This window comes from Haliotis cracherodii, unplaced genomic scaffold, assembly GCF_022045235.1.
Source record: "Haliotis cracherodii isolate W230 unplaced genomic scaffold, xgHalCrac1.p SCAF_13, whole genome shotgun sequence".
Taxonomy (NCBI): Eukaryota; Metazoa; Mollusca; class Gastropoda; order Lepetellida; family Haliotidae; genus Haliotis; species Haliotis cracherodii.
In genome coordinates, this window is record NW_027266268.1 from 1629655 (window position 1) to 1657286 (window position 27632).

Below are 27632 nucleotides of genomic sequence, written 5' to 3' on the forward strand. Positions count from 1 at the left end.
TCTCTTATCGACTGGTTTGGTGCGTCCTGGGACGACCCACGTAACACGAAGTGCCGCTCTGGACTGATCCACCACTATGGAACTAATTGTGTGCGATCTGACTTTTCATTTTAACGCAGTGCATGTTCCTACAGGCACACCGATACAATGGTGCACGCCGCCGACGACAATGTAGTTGTTCTTGCTAATTATTTAGTTTTTAAACGCATTACATAGAAGGGTCGTTGCCATTTTTCGATAATGTTTGTTTCACAACATTGGTATGATGAGAGTCTCTGTGATATTTCATCTGCTCTGTGGTTTGCCTGAATTCAGAATACTGATCTTTCCTTTCATTTCCAGTTCTGGTTTACAGCAGTCGTTATCGTTGTTGTCAATACAACATGTCATATCCTTTTTAGTCACTCGCAAGGAGGCGCCCTCACTGTTAGAGCCAAATGCAGCGATATTTGTCCATCATGCTAGAAGCCACTCATAGGTATATTTTCATTTACACATTAGGACAACAACAAAAATGGTTGTAAAACATCAGTCGTAAACAAAAACATATTTTGAAGCAGGATTCATTTACTATGTTGTCGGAAAATGACATAAAATCTATCTATTCAGATTTTTAAAATGTATACATGTATACGTTGTCAAACGAAATTTAACCTTTTTTCGAAAATAAAATACATTCTGTTACATTTTGACGGGTCCGTAGATACACACATCAAGTACGCTGCGAAAGCGCAAACACATGCAGATTTCTCAAGTGTGTTTTTCCGGTTCATAACTTTTAATAATTCTAAATATATATGATTATTTATTAGATTTGTATAACTGTATTGTGATTATTGGAGTACAAGCAGGGAATTTATTATGTAAAAACAAACAACCGACTAACGATTTCCTTTCATTACCTATAGGTGCGTCATGATACACTGACCACGTCAGTGGTATTCAATGTATCCGAGTTTTGTTATATGAATATGCATATTTGGCCGAATAGTAGGTACCTAGGTCACATTGCTACCATTTCTTTCGTTGTATGTTACGAATTCGTAATTGTAAGATGAACGAAAATGTATTTGTACAGAGTTGAATTGTTACGATGTGTCCGGGCGGATCTGGGTAATGGTGGTCACTACGTAGTTAGATACCAACTATCAGAGTAAAATCTACTTTTGAATTTGATGAATCGGCAAAGGATGACACAATAATGCTATCCATTGCATAAATATACTGTTTCGTTCAAGCTTAAACTAAATGACAACAGTGGTGGGCGGCGGCATCTTGGCATGGACGCCTTCTCAAGGGCAGTGTGCTCTTCCTGCTTATATAAACGTTGTTTCACGGAGGGGTACGACTTTTGGTAAGCTTAGAAATCTTTACTGTGTTGCAATGTAAAATTAAGAAATATTTAGATCAGCCCTTAAAATTTTGTTGAGTCACCTCTATTTGTTAACAACGAGCGTCTTTCGAGGGACCCACCTGTACAGAACAATAAGACTATAGAGTAATTCCTACTATCGCATACTATAACAGTATATTTGCAATGGTTGTGGCACTAAGATTGCTTTGTGCATGTGGGTTTAATGTGCTGGCGGACCAATCAGATTGCAGGATTCTAAATGGTAGAATTGCCCGACCTCCTATGAAACTTTAAAATGTGCGTGCTTGCATTGTTGTGTTGCTAAACTGTCGCCTGACACCTCCAACGCTGCTGATGTGTTACTGTTCTGTTTCAGTCTATACTGGAGACTCTTCGACGTAACGATATTCTTTATTTACACTATCCCTTGTTGTGTACATTTTATTGGCTCTCCTATGTATCATGTCATGCCAACTTTTAAAGACTTTCATTTGTTCACGTCATCTTCAGTGGGCATCAGTATTTGTAGTCTGTGGGTCGGTTTGATGCTTCATATCAGACTGCGTTACAGCTTCGTCGTGGTGTCTGTCTGGCTGGTGTTCAGACGCCGTGTTGTTCCTGCACAGATTGCCATAGTTTGTGGAGTACCATGGTGTTGTGGTGGCCATCTGATTCACCCACCCTCCTCCATTACGTCAACATGCCCAACATCAATTTTGATTTTGAACCATTTGCTCGCGTAGGGGCGGTGTTACACAGACCAACAGGCTTGTTACAATCTCGCGAGGCGCTGCAGTCAAGGTGTGGGGGACGGGGCACCAGGCCGCCTGTGTCGCGATCTAAGCTGCACGTGGCTCTGTGAGGGAAACTCCACTGTGTTGATGGTCTGACAAACGTCACTGTAAGCTTTATAAACACAGCATCAATACTTTGGTGGACCAAATCCGCCAATCCCTCCTCGTAATGGAACAATTTCATTAAGATGTAGCTCTATTACTGTTCACAATTGTTTTGTTAAATCAATATATCGATGCCAGATTTCACCAAACTCATGTGTGGTATCATAACGTGAGATATAAAAACATTATACTAAAATTGGATACATTGATAATATTCTGATTAACTTATAAAATAGTGAGGGTTTAACAGAATACCACCGTGAAATCGTGACATTGTCTTTAGCTTTGATCCTTGCATGCGAAATGCCATAAATATTCGCTACCAATGTCGGTGTTAAAGTAGCATGTCTCCAGGAGGGTGATGTTTTGTGGTGAGATAGATGGGACTGGTGGGGTTTTTGTGGTAAGATAGATAGGACTGGTGATGTTTTGTGGTAAGATAGATGGGACTGGTGGGGTTTTGTGGTGAGATAGATGGGACTGGTGGGGTTTTTGTGGTAAGATAGATAGGACTGGTGATGTTTTGAGGTAAGATAGATTGGGCTGGTGATGTTTTGTGGTAAGATAGATGGGACTAGTGTTTTTTTTGTGGTGAGATAGATGGGACTGGTGGGGTTTTTGTGGTAAGATAGATAGGACTGGTGATGTTTTGTGGGAAGATAGATTGGGCTTGTGATGTTTCATGGCAAGATAGATAGGACTGGTGATGTTTTGAGGTAAGATAGATGGGACTGGTGGGGGTTTTGTGGTAAGATAGATAGGACTGGTGATGTTGTGTGGTAAGATAGATAGGACTGGTGATGTTTTGTGGTAAGGTAGATATAACTGGTGATGTTTTGTGGTAAGGTAGATATGACTGGTGATGTTTTGTGGTAAGATAGATAGGATTTGTGATGTTTTGTGGTAAGATAGATTGGGCTGGTTATGTTTTTTTTGCAAGATAGATTGGTCTGGTTATGTTTTGTGGTAAGATAGATTGGACTGATGATGTTTTGTGGTAAGATAGATAGGGCTGGTGATCTTTTGTGGTAAGATAGATAGGACTGGTGGGGGTTTAGTGGTAAGATAGATTGGACTGGTGATGTTTTGTGGTAAGATAGATAGGACTGGTGATGTTTTTTTTGGTACGCTAGATAGGATATGTGATGTTTTGTGGTAAGATAGATAGGGCTGGTTATGTTTTGTGGTAAGATAGATAGGACTGGTGATGTTTTGTGCTACGATAGATAGGGCTGGTGATGTTTTGTGGTAAGATAGGTAGGGCTGGTTATGTTTTGATGTAAGCTAGATAGGGTTGGTGATGTTTTGTGGTAAGCTAGATAAGGTTAGTGATGTTTTGTGATAAGCTAGATAGGGTCAGTGATGTTTTGTGGTAAGCTAGATAGGGTCAGTGATGTTTTGTGGTAAGCTAGATAGGGTCAGTGATGTTTTGTGGTAAGCTAGATAAGGTTGGTGATGTTTTGTTGTAAGATAGATAAGGTTGGTGATGTTTTGTGGTAAGCTAGATAAGGTTGGTGATGTTTTGTTGTAAGATAGGTAAGGTTGGTGATGTTTTGTGGTAAGCTAGATAAGGTTGGTGATGTTTTGTTGTAAGCTGGATAAGGTTGGTGGTGTTTTGTGGTAAGCTAGATAAGGTTGGTGATGTTTTGTGGTAAGATAGATAGGGTTAGTGATTTTTTGTGTAATTTATCTCGTTACATACAGACATTTATTTGAATGGAGTTTGCGTTCATCTATAACAAGGACAGTCTGACTGCTACATATGCCGCATCTCAATGTTGGAACTATGGAATCTAAATCCACGTGTCTGACTTGTCCATTTACCCGGCCCCAAGCAACCAATGAGCCTCAGATAACAAAAGAATCTGATTAATAACGGCGACGCCAAACAAGTGATTTAGGCTGAGTAATTCAGCGCACTTGCACACACCGACACTGACAGACTGTCCTCACTGGGAATCACACAAATCTGTAATTCCTTCCATTCCACGTGATTCCATCTTTCCTGGCTTCCTCGTCATTGTTCGACGATTGCTGAAAACAATTAAAGTGATTACAGAGTGAAAAAAAATCGATGATTGAAGTCCCATCAAAGAGTTCATTAGAAAAGTTTAAAATGCCATTTTGTAGCGCTAAGCGCACTTCTGTTCGCCACTGCGAGCTTCAGCCTCATGTCGATCCATTGCTTCATATCAGGCGGAATAAGCCCATATCGGTCCATTAAATATAACTTTAAAGGATTTACCCGAGATTCAGTGAATATGACCTTTACTTTGAAATACGAATGTTTTCTAAATGATTATGTTCAGAGTGCACGTGCATGGCACGCTCTTACCATATGTCTCTCGGAAAACAACCGTTTGATTACTCCCCGCAAATTTGTCACAATTGTTTGGCCACAACAGCACATTATGTTTTATGACGGCTGAATAATCCCCCCCTTGAATAAAGATAGTTGGCGATATGCAGCACGTGAGGTAGAAGTGCGGCAGGGTGCACGTGTGAACGGTGAGAACACCCTTCGATACTAAGTCCGACCTGGAAGGACGTAATTCACCTACCACTGCCGCCACGCATATATCATGGGGCGGGTGTTCGCTGTGACCATCCAGCAGTTATGTAAAACTGAATAAACCCCGTCACTTATGTCATAAAGCAAGTTTTCCCACAGGCAGTGAAACCACACGTCAACTGATGTCGCAAACCTTCAGCCTGGCTAGCAAATAATTACACTGCTCAAGGAACAATTCTATTCCAAATATGCCGTTCTTTTGTACTGTCGCCACCCCGTCCACGCACGCACACAGAACAAAAACACTGGAAAGGAGATCAAGAAGTTTGGGATATTTCACTGTAGGTGGTGTGTCCACGGTGCCATCGGGCTGTAGCTCTAGCCCGCCGCTTCTGGGTGTAGTGAATAAATTAATGATACGGTAAACATATTATTTCTAGTCATACACACCAAAGTATTTAACAAAAGGCCTATTTCTGTTCCGACATGACACTCCATCATCATACACAGTACCAGAGGCCACGAAACAGTCCGTCATTTCATCAAACCGATGTACACACAATCTTATAGCATTTCTTATCAGTCGTTATTTTATGCAGTGAAAATTTGGATGAAAATTGACAAAAGGTTGACAAGGATACAAATGGTTAGTTTTACCCAGATGTGTTTTACATGTGGCGATAATAAAAAAACACACATTGTTTTATCATTTCGGAGCAGACCTAATGATTATATCGAAGAAGCAGGGATATATCTGAGAGTGGATGTCGTCATCAAAGGCCCGTTTTTTGAAAAAGTAGATGTGTTCACCACCCTGGGAGCTATGGTTAGATTTGATGTTGTCGCAACAGGAAAGGCTGCGTATAACTAACCCTCACTCCACCGCTCGAAAGAGTGTGGCTGTAATTGGCTGCATACTTTGTAACAGGCGCCGCTGATTGGCTGGGAAGAAGCTTTTGTATGGTCTATTACGAATGTGTAGTTTGAGCTGCCCTTGTTGGCATGCTTGATCCCCCACCCCTTGTGTCAGGGAGGCGGCAGCTGTCATGGAAAGCTACTCCACTACCGCCACTTTGTCGGCGGCCACTCTGCAATAAGGCGCCTCCTCACCTACAACACTACTGTTATGTTGAACGCGATGCAAACGTATCTAGTGTGTGAGGGTGGAAAATGTGGTGTGTGTGAGCTGCAGGTACTCAGTGTCCCCCTGGCTGTACCGAATGACCTGAGCCATTCAAATATGCCATGACCCGCTGTAGCAGATATCTACTACTACTGGAGCTATTCTAGATATTTGGCATATGTTTGGTTAGGCTAGATTTACTGATTACATGCAAATGTAGAGGCAATGGTCGGTTCATCTTGCACGGTTATCTGAGAATTGATGCCTTTATCAGCCATTAATACCTTCTGCTCAGCTCCTTTCCTTCAGATGAGTGTGTGTAGTGAAGTACTTCTCGCGATCAGCCGTGCTATATAGGCCCACTTCAAGGGCCGCGGAACAACTAACGGGTTGTTATCATAAAATAGATAGCATGACAGTGACAAGAAGTCAAAGGAACAAGTTTGATAATACGATTATTATTTTTGCTTGTATTATCCGCACTTAAGACCAATGTTTATGTCGTGCATTCAGAGCTGATGTACGAACATTATGTTGTGTGAGAATGTTTTGTTGACGCTAATGCTGCCTCTCTGTATACGGCATACCGTTATGTGACGATGTTGCAGGTCCGCGCAGTATGCGCTATGTAACAATGCTGCATATGTCTACGTACTACAGGCTACGTAACAATGCTGCATATGTCTACAGGCTACGTAACAATGCTGCATATGTCTACAGGCTACGTAACAATGCTGCATATGTCTACATACTACAGGCTCTCTAACAATGCTGCATATGTCTACGTACTACAGGCTACGTAACAATGCTGCATATGTCTACAGGCTACGTAACAATGCTGCATATGTCTACATACTACAGGCTCTCTAACAATGCTGCATATGTCTGTGCCCTGTGCACATTTAGTACAACTTCCAGGTAAAAAATACGTATGGGGTCCCGCGCTCTTTTCACAACGTCGATCGTGAGTTACACAATAGACAACTGGTATCATTGAAACAGTCAACATATATATCGTGCAAGCATGTAAAATCCATACCAGCTTGCGCTCTAATCTAGTGTATGTGGGGCGGGGTGGGGTGGGGTGAGTGCGCGTGTGCGTGCGCGTGTGCGTGTGTGCGTGCGTGCGTGTGCGTGCGTGCGTGTTTTCATTCGACATACGTTACTGGTACAGTAACATAAGACACTAAACACTCAATTCTTGTTTCGTTAGGCGAAGTTTTCTAGATCCTTCTGTCACACTGCATGCCCTGTCCAAATCACTGCAGACTCATTTCCGGCACCAGTAAACCATTATTATGACGTCACGCTATTGTTCTTTCAATTGATTCCGAGTCAGGAATCCACTGGCCAATCACTTGCATTCCGAAAGTAGAAGCAACATATTCACATGATTTCTCAATTACTCCTTTTATCGACGATAACACCCATGATTGTCCGTGGATCGCCTTTTCCGCGATGAAGCATGTAAGAGTTGACTGACTACTTCTGAGCGTCCGCCGTCATATAGCTGGAATATTGCTGAGTGCGGCGTTAAACAACAACAAACAAAACAAGTGTAAAAGTGATTTTTTTATTGTTGTTGCGGGGGTTACATGGTGTCATACCTCTGCACTTTCCTCAGGCCCCTGCTTATTTTACTGACTTGCTACTACTGATTTTGCTGACTCACATTTTGTGCCTGGATATGCCCGTATGATATCAGGTCATGTCCACAACAAACTGTTTGACTCATCAACCAACCTGGTATATGGGTTACCGGTGATTGCTCCAGGGTTGTCCATTCTCTCAGCCCATGCTAGCTGGTCACCGGAGACTGGCTACCGCTGCTTTTGTTGTTGTTTTGTAGTAGATCTACATGTAGCTGGAACTGCATCAACGACAAATACAGGAAGCTTAAAACAAATAATCTTTTCGACCAAACAGGCGATTCTGAATCATGCAAACAAAACATAACATTCTCAAGGAAGAGAATATATGGATGTCAACTTCTTTATTATGAGGAACACAACGTTTCGGAGTATATGCTTACTCCTTCATCAGGTGAAGGAATGCCATGAGGCAGAGAGCATATATATGTACATGTAAGGACAACAAAGTTAATAAGATAACAAAAGGTGGAAATTAACAAAGGGTACAAGCTATCAAAGGAAGCCAACAGATGATTGGCGCTGATAGGTGATTAGCAATAGACAATGGAAGCCAACACTTAAGTAATCAGAGCTAAGTAATTGGTACCTATCAGTGCTATATCAGGTCCACGTTTAACTTCTTTCAGTGGCATTTAGAAGTTGGTGTGATGAAGTAAGACGAGTTCTATGGATGAACAACTTCTTTATTACAATTAGTGCGACGTTTCGGTGTAGATCCTAACACCTTTATCAAGCAAGTTATCATCGTCTTACTCCAGGTCCACGTTGTCGTGAACTTTCTGTACATCTCTGAATTCACGTGAAAGTGCGTTATTTCTTTATGGGTCTACTGCCATGCACGGATACTATTCCAAACTGGAATTAACAGATATTAGTGGCAACTTAGAATACAGAACGATTATCATGTCAGGCTCCACCCCTGTTGTTAATCTCCGTTGCCTGATTGGCCATTGCGTCGTGAGCATTATTGGCTCTGCACAGCAAAACGCAATCGTGCAAAACATGCCGCCTCTCCTGCCTCGTGCTGCATGCATGCCTCGTCACGTGTGGTCAACTGCGTGGATGAAATGATATATATACCATATACACAAGTCGTATAAACGAGTATAATTCATAATTTTTCACTGATGAAGTATATATACAGTAACTGCTCTACATTCATATTATTAAGTTCGGAGTGAATCTCGCAGGCTACTGTGATGCATTTCAATGCTTGAACATACGGGCTGTCATAAAAGCGTGCTTGTGAGTTTCCCTCCCCGCTCAATGGCAGTTCTTCGCCATGACTGGGGAAGGTTTTATGAAAGAAAACCAAACCAGAATATAAAAAAACAAGTCTAGCCAGCTCTATTATCAGTATCTTGATAGCTTTGTAGGAGAAGAATGTATTGTGTAATAACAGATGTCATAGACTATATGTTAGTCAACATGGCTGGATACTGCAACTGTACAGCCCGCAGTGGACTACCAACAAACTACAATATGTATGTGTTCACCTTGAACTGTCAAAGTGCATTACATACTCTCACAGCTGGATGGCATGTTGAATACTGTGCAAACCACTGGCAAGGTTGGATCAAGCATTTTTATAAGGGTGGTGTTCAACATATCAAACTCCTCTCTCAGATAGTTTTACACACTGATAGTACTGGTCACGATCTCAAATGTGTTCGATTTGTTTTGGGGTGTTTTTGTTTAACGCCACACTCGGCGATATTCCAGCTATATGACGGTGGTCTGTAAATAATCGAGTCTGGACCAGACAATCCAATGATTGACATCATGAGCATCGATCCACGCAATTGAAACACGGTGACATTCATCAACCAAGTCAGCGAGTCTGACCACCCGATTCCGTTAGTAGCCTCTTAATTACGGCAAGCATAGTCGTCCTTAACAGAAAGAACAGGTTGCTGAAGATCTATTCTACCCCGGATCTTCACGGATGTTCGAAAATGGTGTCTTAAATTCATTTTTACAGAGTTATGGTCCTTGTTCCATGCTTATCAACTTTGTGCCTACTGCGTGAAATGGGGACACGTTTTCTCAAAAACTGCTGAAGTTATATGAATGAAAGTTTGCGTGCTTATTTAAAAGAAACTTGTCAACACTGATTTCGAAAATTGGTGAATTATTTTGTTTTTACACACTTACGGCCCTTGATCCATGTTATTGTATTTAGTGCATAGTGTCTGCGATGGAGACGAGTTTGGTGCCTATCTTTTCTTAAGGCTTTAAAGACTCTTTTTCTTGTAGTTAACATTAACTTCCATGTGTTATTCACTACTGTATAAAGAAACAAACTTCTTATGTACAACAAGCCGGGGGGTAGGGAGGACCCTGTTTTCTTGTTATCAGCCGTGGTGGATCCATGAATATATAACAGACAATTAACCTGTATGCCATCATCGATATTAGTATGATGCGATGTGTATAAGCATGTCTAATAATCTGTGTGAGAACGTATGTGTGTGCAGCCTTACTCCCCCTTCCCTTGCATTCTGCCACACGGAGCATGTATAGAGGCCGTAGCACGGTGTGTTGAATCGTTGAAACAATTAGCATATATTTGAATATATATTTAATCATGAGGTCTCTTTTTCAATATCTGAAAGGATTTATATCCAAAATTGTATGGGGTGGGTGGTGGAAATGTCATAGAAGAAATCGCCGATTGGTAATAAGAAATTATATTGTTTTTCTTCAATGACGAGTTTTGATTCACTTCCTATGCAGCTTTCGCCCACAAAACACATTTTCTATCATTACTGACTGTATTTGCTAAGGTTCGCTGTGTGGGCAAACGTTGGTTCACAAACGTTGTATCCCACTTTTGTGAAATGTTGTGTTGGCGGTCAACTCAGTCGAGTAATGGTAAAGTCCTTACTTCCACCAGCGGTAGAAACTATCAGTTTTAATCCACCAGTCCTTATGATGATAACATTTAGCAAAACCCTTAAAAATGACAAATTTCTACTACTGTTGTCCTCGTGACACCATACATATTGGGCAGTTTGACAAGGACTTGTGCCAATTCCACACAATGATATACATAAATTGATACAACTAATGATATAAATGTTAGATAAAAGAAAAGCTTCCACCTCGAGCTACCTGACGATACACATAACATAAGAAAATTCCGAAGCGAAACAGAAAACCATGCATTCTCCTACACCTGCGACTGAGAATCCAAGTCCTCCAAAATGTTTCAGTCGTATAATTCTCCCAAATGAAACGAATGAAACATGTCGGAGAAGGTATTCAGCGTTTTAGTTTTGCTTTAAATTATATATATATATGTATATAATTGGACTGTACACTCGAATTGCAAGTACTTATACATTTATATATGCAACGCGGCTGCTCTTTGCCGCAAACCATGTTCAATTATGGGTCAGTGTGAACTTGGTGTTGAACTTTGACCCTATGACCTGTTGACACACTCACCCCACTCCGACATATCCTATTGCATCTCGAAACATTAAACTATGTTGCATTCGCTACCGGTATTCAACTTTCTGTGACGTCTAGTTATGGAAAATATACTCTTTCTGGAGTTAAAGCTTTAATTTCAACTAAGAAATTATTACAAGCCTACAATTGACGTGCAAATTCGTGATGCATTATGGGTAGTAGAAGTCGTATCTGCATGACCGAGGTAATCTAGGCCAGACATTTTTGGAAATCGCGAAGGTAGAAAACGAATCAAAAGTCCATTTCGGGCGATAAATTGTCCAGCGGCCCAATATGGAACACAGCGATATGGGTAAGAAAGATATAATAGTTGTAACAACGCTTTTGTTGCAGATTGTTAGAAGTTCTAAAACATGTTAATCAGACAAATTCCACATCAACACGCTCTCCGCCATCTTGGAGTCAATAGAGTTCGCGCACTGAGCTACACCGTTGATTTGGTGCAGTTCACCTGTGGCTGCGGGACACAGTGGCCGAAATTCACTTGATCGGTTATCTGTGCATAAACAACCAAAGTCATGTAGGCACTGTCAATCAGGAAATGTGTGGAAATTGCTTCAACGTTTCATGAACCCATTACGAATAGTTTCACATTGTCTAGCCTGGCTTAGCCAGCCAGCTCCGTCCTCTCGGCACAGACGAGAAAAGGATGGCGGCCGTGAATGGCCTCATTTCCACTACTATTCTGTGAAAAAAATATCCAGCAATACAAATTCAGTGGTTATTATTTTGAAAGAGAAAACTATTTATCCATATTCAGTGTAATTACTCCTACATATCAAACTTTAAAGAGTGACATTTCGTTACTTAGGCAAACCATATTCAGGCCTGTTTAGACACAAGTCAATATGGATGTATTCATGGTAGGGAGCTAATATGGATGTGTTCATGGTAGGGAGCTGGACTGTAATCAACACAGAAATAACAGTTCTTTTTTATACCTTGTGCCACAGTAATGAATTCAATCTTGGTTTAATCTGCTATAGAGTTGACATATACCTCCTGAATTTATAAGCTTTATGTTGATTTCAAACTGTGGTTTAGGAATGGCCACTCGTCTCATCATCTGGGACAAGTTGGTTTTTAAAAAAATAGGTATTTAATACTAGTTGTTACATTAACTACTTGTCTGTATTAATCTCAATGTAACAATGTAAGAACTGTCTTGAATTGAGATCAGGATAATCGTTTGCAATCCCTGAACCATGTTAACATGTCAGTTTTCTTTGCTTATGCAAATTTTCAGTAAATTTTGTTGGGCTATTCTGATGGTCTTGTATTTGCTGAGCTCGCTAGACTGAAAGACATTTTTCTAGAGTGCGGCTACTGAATAGTGGACCCTTTTCATGCCTATAACTTGTAACTCCCTATAGATCTAGTAGTAAATAAGTACTAAATATAAAACCAATAACCCCATGAAAATAATTGAAAACTGGATTTGAATAGTTACGTTTTGCTTTTTTGCAATCCCCCTGAACTGCCTAGATGCTCCATACATTGATGAATAGGCAACCTGTTGATTGTTAACCCATGCAGATGCAATATTAAGAGTTACCTGAAATGTTCAGTTCCAAATTCTTATTTGTATGATTAAATCTACATCATGCTACATCTAACAAATCAAAGTTGTGTGTGCCAAAAGCTTTTGCGTCTATTAGCATGAACTGTCTCATTCATGACATCATTTTCAGCAGAGCTTAGTGTTCATATATAAACTTTTTATCAACAAAGTGTAGCAGGGCGTGGAGTCATCCTACAGATGACATCCTTACCTTGTCAGCCTGCTGACGGGGTTAACCTCTTTGGTCATGTGGACAAGGCGTCCGACCTCTGATCAGAAGGTCCGTGGTTCGAATCCCATCACGGGACTCGGAAATTTTATGGCCGCTACATTGGCGCCCAACGTGGGGCTGAGCATGTTCATATTAATTTGAGCAAAATAAGCCTCAGTACCCTACTATGCGGCCCGGGGCGTGCCTTCTGTTGACGGGGGAGTATGTAGCAGGGCGTGAAGTCATCCTACAGATGACATCCTTACCTTGTCAGCCTGCTGACGGGGTTAACCTCTTTGGTCATGTGGACAAGGCGTCCGACCTCTGATCAGAAGGTCTGTGGTTCGAATCCCATCACGGGACTTGGAAATTTTATGGCCGCTACAAAAGCCTACTAGATCAAAAGAAATTTTACTTACTCAGGCTATGGACTAGTGGTTATGAGTCAGAGACTGTGTGTGATACCCAGGGTTTCACCTGATGCAGAATATTTGCGTACATGACTCTCAATTAAGGAAAAATACGTCCAGGAATAAATGACTGTGTCATGACTGACACAATTTCAAAATATCTATGTTGTTGTTTGCCAGCTTTGGAATGAAAATATTACAATTACTCACCTGAACATAATTTATAAACATTTTTCGAAGACAGTATATGCAAACATCTTAAAATTTACGTCTAGTTTTTAATTAATAGTCGTTCTTAGAAGTAACATAACTTCGCATAACACCACTGCCACGGGCTAATTTGCATAGCCTGTCACATAACCAGACTTTTCTCTCGTTTTAAAACAAACACTAAAATCAGAACAGCCAGGGGCTTTACATATTGTTTATAATTATATAGATATACTACTAAAACTGTGCAACTGTGAGGTACACGACAAAATATATTTATTCATCAAAGTGAACGTAACTCTCACACTCCGTGTGGCTTCGATGACAGCACGTGGTGTAAACAAAGGAAAACTACGCAAATGGACAAGGTTTTTCACGTTTCAGCATATTTTCTCACTAAAAGTTAACCATGACATATGTTTATCTAGATGTGTAGACTTGTAAAAAATGAAACAAAAGAAAATATCAGTGTTGCGGTGAATAATGTGATTTGGTGTGGTCACGGTATGTGGTTAAGCGGAACCTATGGAACGGGGGTTAACGGAAGTTGTAAGTATCGGAGGGACACATGTTTTTGCCGAAATTTAGGTAAACGTTATTGAATGAAATTTTAAATAAAATTGATATAATAGATGACAAACATAAGGTCAGATATACAGAGAACACATTTTTATTACCAGATAGTGTAAAGGGAAGTCACTCTGACATTTCTTGCTGGGATCCTTCTCTAATACCATCATAGCTTGTCAACGCAAAGCGCAGTGGTGACCAGTTTAACTATTTCAACACTGTTGGCCGTTCAAAGCTACAAGTCACCGTCCAAGTCACGTCAAAATAGTTTAGAATTATATTAACCTATTTGTCACATCATTCATATATTAAATCTATCACATTTCACAATGTCTGAAATACGTATTCCATTTGATTTTATCTTTTTTTTATCTATAGATTAGAAATGTATTCACTAGACACGATTTCCCGCAATGTTATTGAAAATATTCTCGGACACACTTCGAGAACGGGTCCTCATCGAACATGTCAAACAGCAAAATAAAGATGTTTCACGTGCTGAAACGTATTTATTTACAAAGAAATAAAATCTTCAAAAATATATCTATAAAAGTTGCCAAACTGACATCTTAGTTATTATTTCCAACTTTTCGTGCGGTCGCATGTAATCGTCAGTCAAATGACATCTCGCCTTTCGTCGCCTCGATTTCTCGGCTCGGACACGATGTCTTAATGCCAAAATATATGCATAAGAAATCTTTGTCATAGCTCGTAACCTAGCTCTATACATCCATAAAGTTCCATATTTTTAATATAGATCGCGATTCCATGCTTAACCGTTCAGAAAAACATGATTTAACCCAAACCTTTCGCCAAAGTCTGAAAATTACCGTTGCTGTAATTTGATTGGCTGCCTTAGGTTACGTGCTTAAATTTGACCAATCACGAACCTTGTAGCAGATTTTGTCGGTGAAACAATATAAGTTTTTTTAGACGTTTGTGTTATTCATACGAAGCTTTGAAAACGTAGGTATTTCATCATGTTAGTGAGCGGACAACCACTATCATCGGGAAATGGGTGATGACAGATATTATTTGTAATTTTTAAAAAAATACTGTTCCAACAGCGTAAACAAATGAAAATAAAAAAGAAATGGGTATGTGGATTTTATGAATTCTTATATTTGGCAAAAAAATCTTTAACTTTGCGCTTCATTGGTCCTTAATCTGGACGTTATGAATGTTTTAGCTTACATTATTTTTATTTAAAACGAACTTTATTCAGTTGTTAATGAATTATTTAAATAATGTAATACACATAACTTTCATATTTATAAACAATAGGATTAATTAAACCTTTCAAATAGTGTATGGCCAAACATGTAGTAGCAAAGATGTTTATTTCAGCAGATAATTTCCTTGATAAATGTTGGTTTCATCTTTCACACAAGAGTCTCTGGGAACTTGGTGTCACAGCAGTAATCTTCTGGTTGGCTGGTGTTGAAAGAGTTAAACGTTGCCCATGCTGCCAAAATAGCAGCGTCTTTCATGCATTTCCACCAATGACATGAATATTGTTATGTTGCCATTTGTGCACAAGCTGAGTGCCAGGGATATAATAAAATGTTATTGAAAAATTTAGTTATTTGACTTTTGTTATGCCAGGATATTTTTTTTCATACCTACCTAACTTTTTAGGACAAAATTCAAGTAAAAAAAATGTGAGAGGCCTGCCTCACTTTTGAAATGAGTTTGGTATCCGTAAACCAAGAAATAAAAAAAGTGTCGCCTAAAGGAATACATGTACTCAAGTTAGAAAGGCGGCATTGGGTAATTACATGTGTGTATACTCTCTGGGTTTTTCATGCTTATTTGTACGCAAGAAACTGAAAATTAACTGGGTAATGGTGATTTATTGTGTGTATTTTATGCAAACATGCAGCTTAATTGGAGCTCTGTTATATTGTGCTTCCACAGGCCCGACTCTTTAGTTGATTGATATAAATAATGCTGCCTACCATGATTTAGGGAAAAAATCTTTTTTTTAATAGTGTTTCGGGTGGCATTTTTTTGTGCAGGTCATGTGGGCCGGTAGAAAACAAATATACTGGTCCTGGATAAACTTTACTAGATGAGGCAATGGAGATACTACCTTTTATCCAGGATATAATATCTGAATATGGCTGAATTCTAATGTTGAAGACATCACCCACTGTATGAACATGAATTTAAGTTTTGATCACTAAATCCTCAAAATAGCTGTCATGTCAATTATTAAAAATGATATAACAGCATCGTACCTTGTTGATTCAGTTTTCATTTTTTATTTTGGAAGAGATGACATGCAGCAGCATGGGGTATTATTTAATATCATCAGATTGTTCAGACGTCTTTGATTCAGGCGGTTTCGACTAGCGACATGGATACGACGATTCTTTAGGCTAGACTCACATTTACCTGGTCCACACCTTACTGGAAGTTGGAACAGCAGGGGCTATGGCTGCTAAAACAGTGAAGTCATGGGATTACTCTAAACCTGTAGTGCCAAGCAACAGTAGTTTTGAAACGACCAAAATCACTCTTATCATGGTCGCCATTTATTATCTCTGTGATATCATTGTCTTGTCAATCCATCACAGAGAATGTCTTCTGACCTGTCATTTTAACATAATTTCAAGAATACATTCAGAAAATCTTGCTTTTTTACGACAGCATACATGAAGTTATTGAGGTATGCCGAGGTAACAAAGATCACATAAAAAAAGCAACTACCGAAACATCGCTATTGCAGAGACTATCATATATTTTATTAGTTGCTGATGTTGTGCAGTATGTTTTGAACCAGGATTTCCAATGGACAGTTTCAGAAAATTGACCATGTTGACACATCAGTTTTTGAAATAGTGATTTAGTGTTTACACTGATTCACAGGAGGTGGAACCCAATTTTAAGGGTCCTTGCAGGCAATATGAATGAAATCTTGAAGTGTACTGTATGTTTTTATAATTACTTGGAATAAATCAATGATCATGTGGACAGTGGTCATTATTGGTGGATGAAATGACAGACTCCCCTAACTGCTCTTAATGCGCTGTTGGTACAAAAAATATTATTGTGCGTCCATTGGGATGTAGCATATTCTTTTTCTGCGTCAAGTCTCAATGTTTTGTGCGTCGCTTAAAACCCTAAACTCCGTTTTTGTTTTTATTTACTGAGGTTTGTTTTGTTTAACAATCAGCATTTTGGTTCATAACCTCTGGATGCAAAAGCAAAAGGCATTGATTAGATTTTCATATGTAGCTAGATCATGTCTGCAACATATCGGGGACATTTATGATTTAATGTTAAGAAAATTTAGTGATCTTATTGGTTAGATATTTGCCTACTTTGTGTTATATTTCAGTGCACAAATATAGTTAGATAGCCATGTAAGGCAAGTGTACATTAAAAATATCTGTTTAGTGTTATTCTAGATGTGTTCCACTGATTTTGAGGTGGTTCTGCTTATCCTTCTTACTTCTGGCTTTCTACTGCCAGATATTGATTTTTTGTAGGAGTGTCAGCTGGCTTGGCTATCCCGGTCTAGGTGAGGTTCATTTAAACTTTATTTGCAAAAAATGTATAGTATGAAAAAGGAAATCATTATGTCTGACGAAATGTGAAGTTTCAATGTCAAATGTCATTGAGGGGTAGGCTTTCAAAGAATGGTTGACGTTACCAGTAAAACCTTAAACAGCTAGGTTAAAAAAATTGCATTATTGACAACAATTTATGCAGGGCTCCCATATTAAAGGACCTTGATTTAACTAAGACCAGGTGCATATTGACATGAAAACCATGCACCAAACAAAACCAGGTTGCACTCTGGTCCCATGAATCTATCAAAGTTAAAACATATGCCGGTCTGCTACCAGTGTCACATAAATTAATTATGCATTGCTGTAAAATGTAACATGTGCACATCATCTTGATGTACCCATTGTTTGATGATGTCATGCCTAAGAAAGCATGACAAATTACATGTAACACAGGGATTAGTGATGTCGTATGGTAAATGAACTTTAGTGATATTGAGTTTGTTCGAATATCGATTTTATAAGGCAGTAAGGCTCAGTCAGACACAAATTTGAATTTATTTTGACATGCACTTAAATATGAGGTTGATTTTTTTCTATTATAGGTTCCATTTGTGCATGTTTTATGTCGCTAAACTGAGCCCTGTATATGATATTATGGACTAGCAAACTTCTGCAAAATATTCCATGAAGGCATAAATACAGAAGACATGCAGAGTGTTGATGGCTGCCATGGCAGTTTCGATTGGGCAGTCAAAATTTTGCCAAGACTTCAACTGATGGATTTATTCTCTTGATGGAGAGAGGTTTCAAATCGGAGTAAAACATGATTTGTCAAGTATACGTCCCAACTTATTTTGTGTATGGGGACATTATGCATCAGAAATCAAACACAGACCTGGTATCAAAAGAATATGGTGCTGGTACTCATGAAGAAACAAAAGCCAGACAACAGCCTAAAACTAAAAGCATGCTTAACCCTCTTGTTCAAGATTAAAGGCACAAGTATTGATTGGACAACTCTTGTGTAATAATTCAGAATTTCTGTTTATCTTAAGAAGTAATGTTTGAGAAGACACTTAAAATATCAAGGGCTGTTAGCCAGCTGCCAAATGGTCAACTTCATTGTTTTTTCTTAACAGGATTTCAATTTGACCAACACTGAAATTGTGAAAAGGTTGTCAACACATTCACTCTGTCATTGCTTCATGCTGTTACTCAGAGTTTGTCCTTATTTTTTTCACTGTCTTGCTATCAATCAGTCGCCATTCATGAGACATATATTAGCATGTTGAAACCATCTTCTCTGCAGCAAAATGTTTAGTTCCCACCCTAGGGTAGAAACTAGGCTTTGGTATAGGCTTGTGGAAACTCAGGAAGATGTTTAGAAACAGGCTGCTATATTTGTCTTATATGCTACTCTGTGGTGAGCATATTCAGTGTCCATACAAGCCTTGATGTAAGGTGGGCCATTCAGAAAGAAAGTAAGGTCATGCATAATCCATGGTACTGTGCTTATTTTCTATCACAGATTATCAGTATAAGAACAGTCAACATGAGTAAAGACATTTAAACAGTTTTTCAACACATTTACCGGTTTAAATGATGAGGGCATTTAATATTAAAGCGATGTTCAATATTCAGTAATTCTTTTTAAAGGTAACAATAACTGTTTTGAAGTTTAATTGGAAGCACTTATGCCTATATTTCTGAGTAGGATACACACAAAACAGGTGTGTTATAGTTTAGAGATTTTCTTTGGGTACAGCACATCCCGAGTTTAAGTTGAAGGTCAAGGTCACTTGGAGTGAATTAAACCGCCCAACAAACCCGTGTAGACAAATTATCTTGACCCTTGAGCATTTGTTTTGGGAATTTGACGAAACTTTTTTTTACATGATCACCCCACAGTTCATTGATGAGATTGAAGGTAAAGGTCAATAACTGGAAGTGGTTAAACTGTGTTATTAAGGTAGCTAGAGGCAAAGACTTTTCTGTTTCATTAAGAATACAGCACCACAACTTCTAGTGAGGACGATCTCTGCTGTAGGTCAGATCTCACTAAGACAAGCAACCAGCTTCCAGAATCCCTTCTGGACAAGAAAACCAACTGAGGTACATCCACACTTTTTAACCTTGGTGCAAATAACCTTAAAAAATGGACACTTAGGAAGGTTATGAGTAGCCATTTTAAAGTGTGAAGATTTTTCTGATCTTTTACACAGTTTTGTTAAATTAGAAAGTATAGTTTGGGATCAATTTGGGTTTCACAGTTGTAATGGTGAAGTGAACAAGACAATAGTAAAGAGTGTTACAAATCAACTGACATACCATGGTCACTCAATTAAAGGTGCACCTCCACTGACTTGGGACGTAAATCATTGGACAGTGATATTAAGGTGGTAGAATATTACTTCAGTGACATCTGACATGCCTGTTATGAAATGTCTCAAATACAAAGTTGATGAAATGTTAAAAAAGAATTAAACATATATCTGTGCAATCTGCAAGATTTGTGCAGATGGATAATAGGTGAAGCATTGTTTTGAATTTGCTTAAGATGTATATTTCAAAGTTTCAATCAATAATTCTTTGTAATATGTTGAAATGTGCCGTAAATCTGGAAGATTTTGTGCCATAAAATTATTGTTAGTGGCTAACACTAACCTTAACTGCATCTGGAAAGATTACTGACACCCTGTTAAGATTACAAAATATCAAAGGTACATTTGCATGTGTTATTTTTTTATAAGTAGGGAACAGCATAATGACCAATGACATGGCTATTCAGTGTTTTAAACTATAGATGCATGTGTTGTTGGAGTAACATGTTTACCTAACAGTAGAGACTGGCTGGCATATGTCTGGACTACTCAGTGTTATGTCAGCAACTTGACAAGATGTGGCAGATTACTGAACAAAATTTGACAGTTGACGCTGAGTCACAATATGTAATTCAAGGAATGCAGGATGCGAGGGATTATTAATTAACTTATACTGGCGAGTTTGTCAAGGTGTGAAAGCGAATTAAAGAAATTTGCCTCCTGAGGTCTTTTTGTTTGTTGTTCCACAATAATACCTGCGCCATGCGCAACTATTCACTCGCAGTTTCTGCAGTACTTTCCTTTTCGCAAAACTGTTCCACTTTGGAGTATTTTTCTGATTCTTCATATTGCAATACATCAAGACTACAATGTATCGTTACGATCCTATTGTTTACAGAAACCATGATTATTGCTATTGATGCCTTGAAGTGAACCCTATTTGTCTAAAAATGAAGACGTGTCATGAATATTCTGCTTTATCTGGTCCAGATGAGATTAATTACAGACTGTCATCATATGGCTGGAATATTGCTGGAATATTGCTGAGTGCCATGTTAAACAACCAACAAATATTGACTCTTAGTTGACTTTAAAATTATACAAAGTCGGTAATGTGTGGCTTCAAAATGTCTACTTATTGATGATCACTGACTGGTCGATCTCTATGGTGAGTGGTCGATCTCTAATGGTGACTGGTCAAACAATTTTATACTACTAAACCAACCAATGATACCTGGATACTACACTGAGGATTACTTTTTTATTTAATACACCAGAGCTCCAGATAAGCTGCGTAACTCCGTAAAATACGCATCAGAAATGCAGAAATACACAGTAAAATATAATCCAAGCGTATCAAATACGCAACGAACATTACAGATACGCTACAAAAATAAAACTTGTGCGTATCATCAAAATATTGTGAAGTAACCCTGCGTATTCGATTAGCAAATCAGCAACCTATTTTGAAAAAAACGGGCATTCCGTCAACCTTGCCAAACTCCACGATGACAGTTACATCATGATCATTTGCCATCACACTTTCTTGTGGAAGTATCGTGGTATTTTTGAGTCCTATAAAGCTCTCGAACCCACACGACACCATTTTGCAGGGACTAGATGAATAGTGTTTTTTAATATTTAACTTAAATACCCACATGTGTAAAAACTAGTGGGTAACAGAAATTTGAATACGCAGATAGAATTACTGATACCCAATGATTTTAAAATGCATGGGTAAAATACCCACACCACCAAAAGCTTATCTGGAGCTCTGATACACTTACGTTACAAACAGCAACTAAAATTACAAAATGTCCGAATATTTTGTTAATACAAATATATTTTCAGATTTATATTCTTCCGATAATCATTCTAGTTATCATGTTGGTTATTTTGAACTTAACAAATGGTAAATAACATAGCCAAATGAATGTACACATGTTTGCCATTTCCAGTTTTTTTTATGACAGAATCAAAAATAAATTAATCCCTTTGTTAAAAAGGGGGAGGGAGAATGTCTTCTGATGTTTATTTTATCATTTATGAATATCTTATGAGATTTCATCTTATGATACTTAATGATACTTAAGTCTTTTTCTTCAGCTTTTTTCAGCAAGCATATTGTAATAAATGTTTTTTTGTTTGTTAACAGATACGCTGGACAGTAATGTGAATGGCAGTATGCAGGGTAGCATGTCCATGGCACAGATGGGTGGAATGGGTCATCCTCCTGATATTAAGCCTGACATTTCTGCCCTGACTTCACCCACTAGTACGCACGGTGGTTTCTATGGCTTCAGCCATGGCATCCCCTCCATGCCATCATCAACACAGCCATCACCTGGCCATCCAGGACCGATGCACTCACCTCCTCTCCACTCCCCTACATCATCCATGGGATCTCCTTTAGGATCACCCCCAATGTTGTCACTAGGCGGAGGACCTTCTCCATCACCTCCGGGCATGGGAATGGCACATTCCTCCCTAACCAATAAACATATCTGTGCCATCTGTGGTGATAGGGCTTCTGGTAAACACTATGGTGTATATAGGTAAGTGTTCCTGTAGGAAATTTTGATTTTGTTATTTGGCCTGTATGATGCATGTATGGCCAAGCTCATAAGAGTCTCTCTGTTGATATCAAATATATAAGATCTAGCTGGAGATGATATTTTACGATACATTTTATTGTTTGTCACATAATTTATGGGGGAGTATTTTGCGAATGGCTGTGAAATGAGGAAACTGAGAGTTTATCTTTTATGAAATAGGTTCGTTTGTTTAAAGCTACACTCAGCAATATTCCAGCTATATGACGGCGGTCTGTAAATAATCAGGTCTGGACCAGACAATCCAGCGATTGATTATCATGAGCATCGATCCACATAAAATTTCGGATACGATGACATGCATGAGCCTGACCACCCGAACCCGCTAGTCACCTCTTAGGACAAGCATAGAATGGTATTTTAGGTAGCAAGCAAACCAAACATTTTGGGGGAGGAATATTTAATTGAATATTGTCATTATGAAAACAAAATAATCCCTGCAGTCAAAAGACATGTGAGCAAGATATGGTTGTGTTGTAGCTTTTTGTAAGGGAAAGTTAGATTTTAGTTTTCACTCGTCGTTTCATCTTCAGTGATAATACAGAAAACATATGATTACATCAATGCTGACAGCAACGAATGTTAAGTGGCTGTCTTTGTTGGCTTAAGCCTTTGATTTCATGGATGTATGGATGGATGTCTCTGTACTTTTTAGCTGTGAGGGTTGCAAAGGCTTTTTCAAGAGAACTGTCAGGAAAGAGCTGACATATGCATGCCGAGATGACAAGAACTGTATGATTGACAAGCGTCAGCGCAACCGCTGCCAGTATTGCCGATATATGAAGTGTCTCTCCATGGGAATGAAGAGAGAAGGTATGTACTTCCTTGCCATTGGTACAAAATAGGTGCCACTTCATAAAACAATCTTAAATCAGTTGACATTGTTGAGCAATTGCTATCTGAGAGCAAAGTGGAAATTAAAGCTGCAAGTAGCTATGGCGGGCTCCAAGTAACACAGCGCACAAATGTCCATGTTCGAATCCTCAAAGGGATTCCTTGTACCAAATCCGTCAAATGTAGGCACCACTTGCAGGTTATCGCCACTATAAAATTGTCGTGTGCAGGGGTGTCCAATTCTGTTCTAAACCCATTTCCGACCTTCAGCATCCTCAAAGGGTTTGCTTGTACCAACTCCGTCAAAAAATAGTCACTGGACATCGCCGCTACGAAATTGGGATTGTTCCAGGGGTGTCCCAAATATAAATTAAATATTACCACCAAGCAGTGTTACCTTTAGCATGCAACCAAGAACAAAAGATGACGTACATCTGTCCAACTAACTTCCTGTCAACTTTCAATAGTTTCTTTGGAGAACCTTACAAGATATAATCTTTAAAATAATGTTTCGGTGAAAAAAATCATCAAAATCAAAATCCAATAGGACCGTCACAAAGAAAGATATCTTGAAACAGCTGAAAGAGTTCAATGTGTTTTTGATGGAGACAATTCTCAGAAAGTTTGAAATCATTTCATGCAGTGGGTTCAGAGGAGATACGATTTGAAGACATATACCCCCAAAAAACTGAAAACCTTGAATCCAAGGTCAAAGAACAAAAAATGTCAAGGAACTGAAGCAGCAGATACATGCAAGGTTTGAAAGTAATCGGACAAGCGGTTGCAGAGCAGTAGGGCGAATTACATTTTCCAAAAATGTTTTTCAGTCATCTGCCCTTGGCCACTGGGGCTACGGCCTTGGGATTTTGGCGGAATCTAGTACTCAACGGTCTTCATACACACAAAATATGTGAACATAATCGAGCCAGTGGTTATTCTGCTAGCTCTGGTACAAAAATCGGCGGAATAATAATAATATTGAATCGAACTATAACACTAGGGCTCCTCAGCCTTTCGTCTTGGTGACTCAATATCAGACTGTAACTTCTTTGTTAATTGAGCTACAGTCAAACGGATTTGCGTTCTGAGTTCGCAAGGACCCCGGGTTTCGTCGCATTGCTTAGAAATAGTGCTGAACCTGTTTCGAACCTTGTCCATGTTCGAATCCCCAAATGGTTTGGTTGTACCGACACTCAAAAGTAAGGAAACGCTTGCGAGACATTGCCCCTACGACATTGACGTGTCCCATGAAAATCCCGGGTTGTTCTAAACCCATTTCACACTGTGTCCATGTTCAAATCCGCACATGGTTTGCTTGTACCAACGGCGTCCAACGTTAGGAACCACTTGTGAGCCTTTGACTTGGAGCCCTAATTAATCTTTTGTCTAACATGTTACTTCACATGGTTAAAACATTGTCAAACCAAAATGGACCAAGCTGTTGTGGTCATGTTGGTATTTTAGATTTTCTTGAAGCTGAAACTATAAATCTTAGATGTTTTCATGAAGTGTTCCTTCTCAATGCATGGAATTGAAGTGTACTGCAAGCTGAGCTACTAATCCTGTATTTTTTGTTATTGTTTTGCAATGCATGCACCAGTTGGATGTAGGGACAAAGCAGCTCCATCTGGACAATTCCATTTTGAGAAGATATAATGAGAATATATGTTTGTTCATGTAATGCCAGTCCAGTTTTCCAGATAGGTGCAACATGAACATTGAACACTAGACTGCACTAAGTGTGTACATCACTTACTGATATCCACACATTGTGCAGTGCAAATTAGTTTTTACACTTGCTAAATTGAGAGCATATTTTTCTCCAAACATATGACAATACTAACAGATATCTGGGTTTCTTAGGGCCCATATAAAGTCTCTGCATGGATTGATGACATGTGCTTGACCTCAGCTGAGGTAATTGTTACTTGCCATGTATAATGAGCTAAAGGAGGGAGACTGGCTGGCAGATTTTTGAGTTTTATGGAACTGTCTTTGTCGGGGTGATTCCCCACGTCCACTGACTTGGTTAGCTTTGTTGGCAGCTGTACAGGAGGAGAGGCAACGTGTGAAGGAGAAGGGGGAAGAAGTAGAGAGTACCAGTGGAGCCAACAATGATATGCCCACAGAGCAGATTCTGGAGGCTGAACTGGCAGTAGAACCTAAGATTGACACTTACATTGACACACAGGTATGTATACCACATGTACCCAAGTAGTCACCAGCATTAGAATTGTAGAGCTCTAGTCTTATAGTCCTTGCCCAACTGCCCAATTGTTGAAATATCATAAGGACCAGTATAAATTGGCCCTTTTTAAGGGTTTTGCTATATAATATCATAATAAGGACAAGTGGCCGAAAACCGTTTGTTTCTATTGCCGAGTCACTCCTTTGTGCTTTAGATGTTAGTATAACTGCCATATAGTCATGGTGGTATGAATGTAGATGTTTGTAACTCAAGGGCAGGTTTGCATTATGAGATCTGTTTACACAGGGGTGGATTTTCAATATACATTGCCATGGAACAGCTGCATTGTTTTATTCTGAAAGGTGTTTTCAGATTGAGCCTAGAAACTTCCAAAATGGACATTGGGATTTGTGGAACTTTTGTTCACTTCCAACCTCCTCAGTCTTGTGTAGGAGAGATTGAATTTGACAATCGCACATCAACGATATAGAATAGTATATTATACATTTTGTTATGAGTTACAGAGCCATTTTTTAGAAGTGCAGGCTAAAACTGATATTTGAAATTAATATGTGTGGAGAAAGGTCTGGAGTCTTGTCAGTTTACTACTTCATACTCCACCCTGCCCTGATTCTGGGGACCAACACGAATGTTTATCTGTTGTGATGCAATTACAGATCCATTGGGAATTTCCGTGTACACAGGCTGGATGATTTGGTTTATTGCATTTTATGCTCATAATTTTAACCACCTGTTTATCTGGCTCAGGTTATTGAGCATTGGTTAGTGCCCAATAGTTAAGGTATCGTAAGGACTGGAAGCAATTTGCCCTTTTTAAGGGGTCTTGCTATATATTATCATGATAAGGACGAGTGGGCTATAAATGTAAGTTTCTACCACTGTATGCTGGAATATATTATTCGGCTTATTTGCTCAGTCAGATTCTTTGGCAGGGCCATCTACACAGATGCCAACCATTGTAATTTTGGCAGGATCATAAGGATGTTTTGAACCAAATTCCTACTGATATGATGATCTAAAATATATTGCACTTTTTTCACCCCATAAGCCATCACCAGTAATTCAGACTTTTTATTGACCTCACTACATGCATTGTCACATATACAACCAGTTTATAATAATTACTTGTTTTTGCTTGTGATGGGAAGGTTTGGATATTAAATGCAATTTAATGTATCAAGAGAAAATAAAATTGCTAAAGTCAGTCAAGCTAACCATTAGTACATTTCTTCAAATTACCAATTTTATACATCACTTGTTTCAGATATTCCTAAATCATCAGTAAATGCTTCAATTTTGGTGGCCCTCTCTCATCTACAGTTCAAGGGGTATAACTCTGTCCAGGCTGTCATGCATTTTTAATGTTGTGATGTTTTTTCAGAACTGAGATTTAGGCTCATTTTGTGTGTGTGTGTTTTGCAGAAGGATCCAGTGACTAATATTTGCCAAGCAGCAGACAAGCAACTGTTTACATTGGTTGAGTGGGCTAAGCGCATACCTCACTTCACAGAGTTACCTCTCGAGGACCAGGTGATCCTCCTTCGAGCAGGTGAGAGGTGTACTGCATTACATCTATGAGTATAATATAAGTTAACCTGTTGCTAGATTCCAGTTATCCTCAGCCATGAAGTTGCAGGGTTCATGGCAGGGTGATAGCGGTTTGGGCTCCATCTGTTCCATCAGATTTCAATGGGGAGTTTTTTTCGGAAACATGGATACAAGGATGAAATTTGAATACATATTTAGGGATAAATATGTCGATGAGTTCAAAATGCTAAATCGTAAATATATTTTTGACTATGTAATGACCCCTGTATGATCTTTGGACATGGTGCCTGATTGGTCACAAGGCTTTACTCTTTCAACACCAGTCAACCAGAAGTGTTTACTGCAGGGACACCGAGTTCCCAGAGACTCTTGTGTGATAGATGAAGCCAACATTTATCAAAGAAAATATCTGCTTGTAAAATATCTTTGCTACTACATGTTACAAACCGTTTGAAAGGTCTGATCCTATGGTTTATAAATATGAAAGTTATGGTTTTCACATTATTTAAATTAATGCATTTACAACTTAATTAATTTCGTTGTAAATACAAAATGTAAGCTACCACATTAATGTCCAGATGAAGGTCCAAGGAAGCGAAAACTTGATGTTT

The 27632-nt window shown here is 39.0% G+C and overlaps 1 protein-coding gene across 3 annotated transcripts in view; it reads left to right on the forward strand.

Annotated features, from left to right (window-relative positions):
• Nucleotides 1-27632, forward strand: part of LOC139459486 (retinoic acid receptor RXR-like) — a 45585-nt gene that overhangs the window by 11848 nt on the left and 6105 nt on the right. The window contains exons 1-5 of one of the 3 annotated variants that reach the window (XM_071240933.1): nucleotides 11182-11309; nucleotides 21974-22373; nucleotides 23086-23243; nucleotides 25298-25455; nucleotides 26896-27022. In XM_071240933.1, the coding sequence (XP_071097034.1) occupies nucleotides 11291-11309; nucleotides 21974-22373; nucleotides 23086-23243; nucleotides 25298-25455; nucleotides 26896-27022 (862 nt within the window). In that variant the 5' untranslated portion in view covers nucleotides 11182-11290. Of the gene's footprint in view, nucleotides 1-11181; nucleotides 11310-21973; nucleotides 22374-23085; nucleotides 23244-25297; nucleotides 25456-26895; nucleotides 27023-27632 lie in introns of those variants that run through there. The other 2 variants (XM_071240931.1, XM_071240932.1) reach the window with 2 other exon arrangements.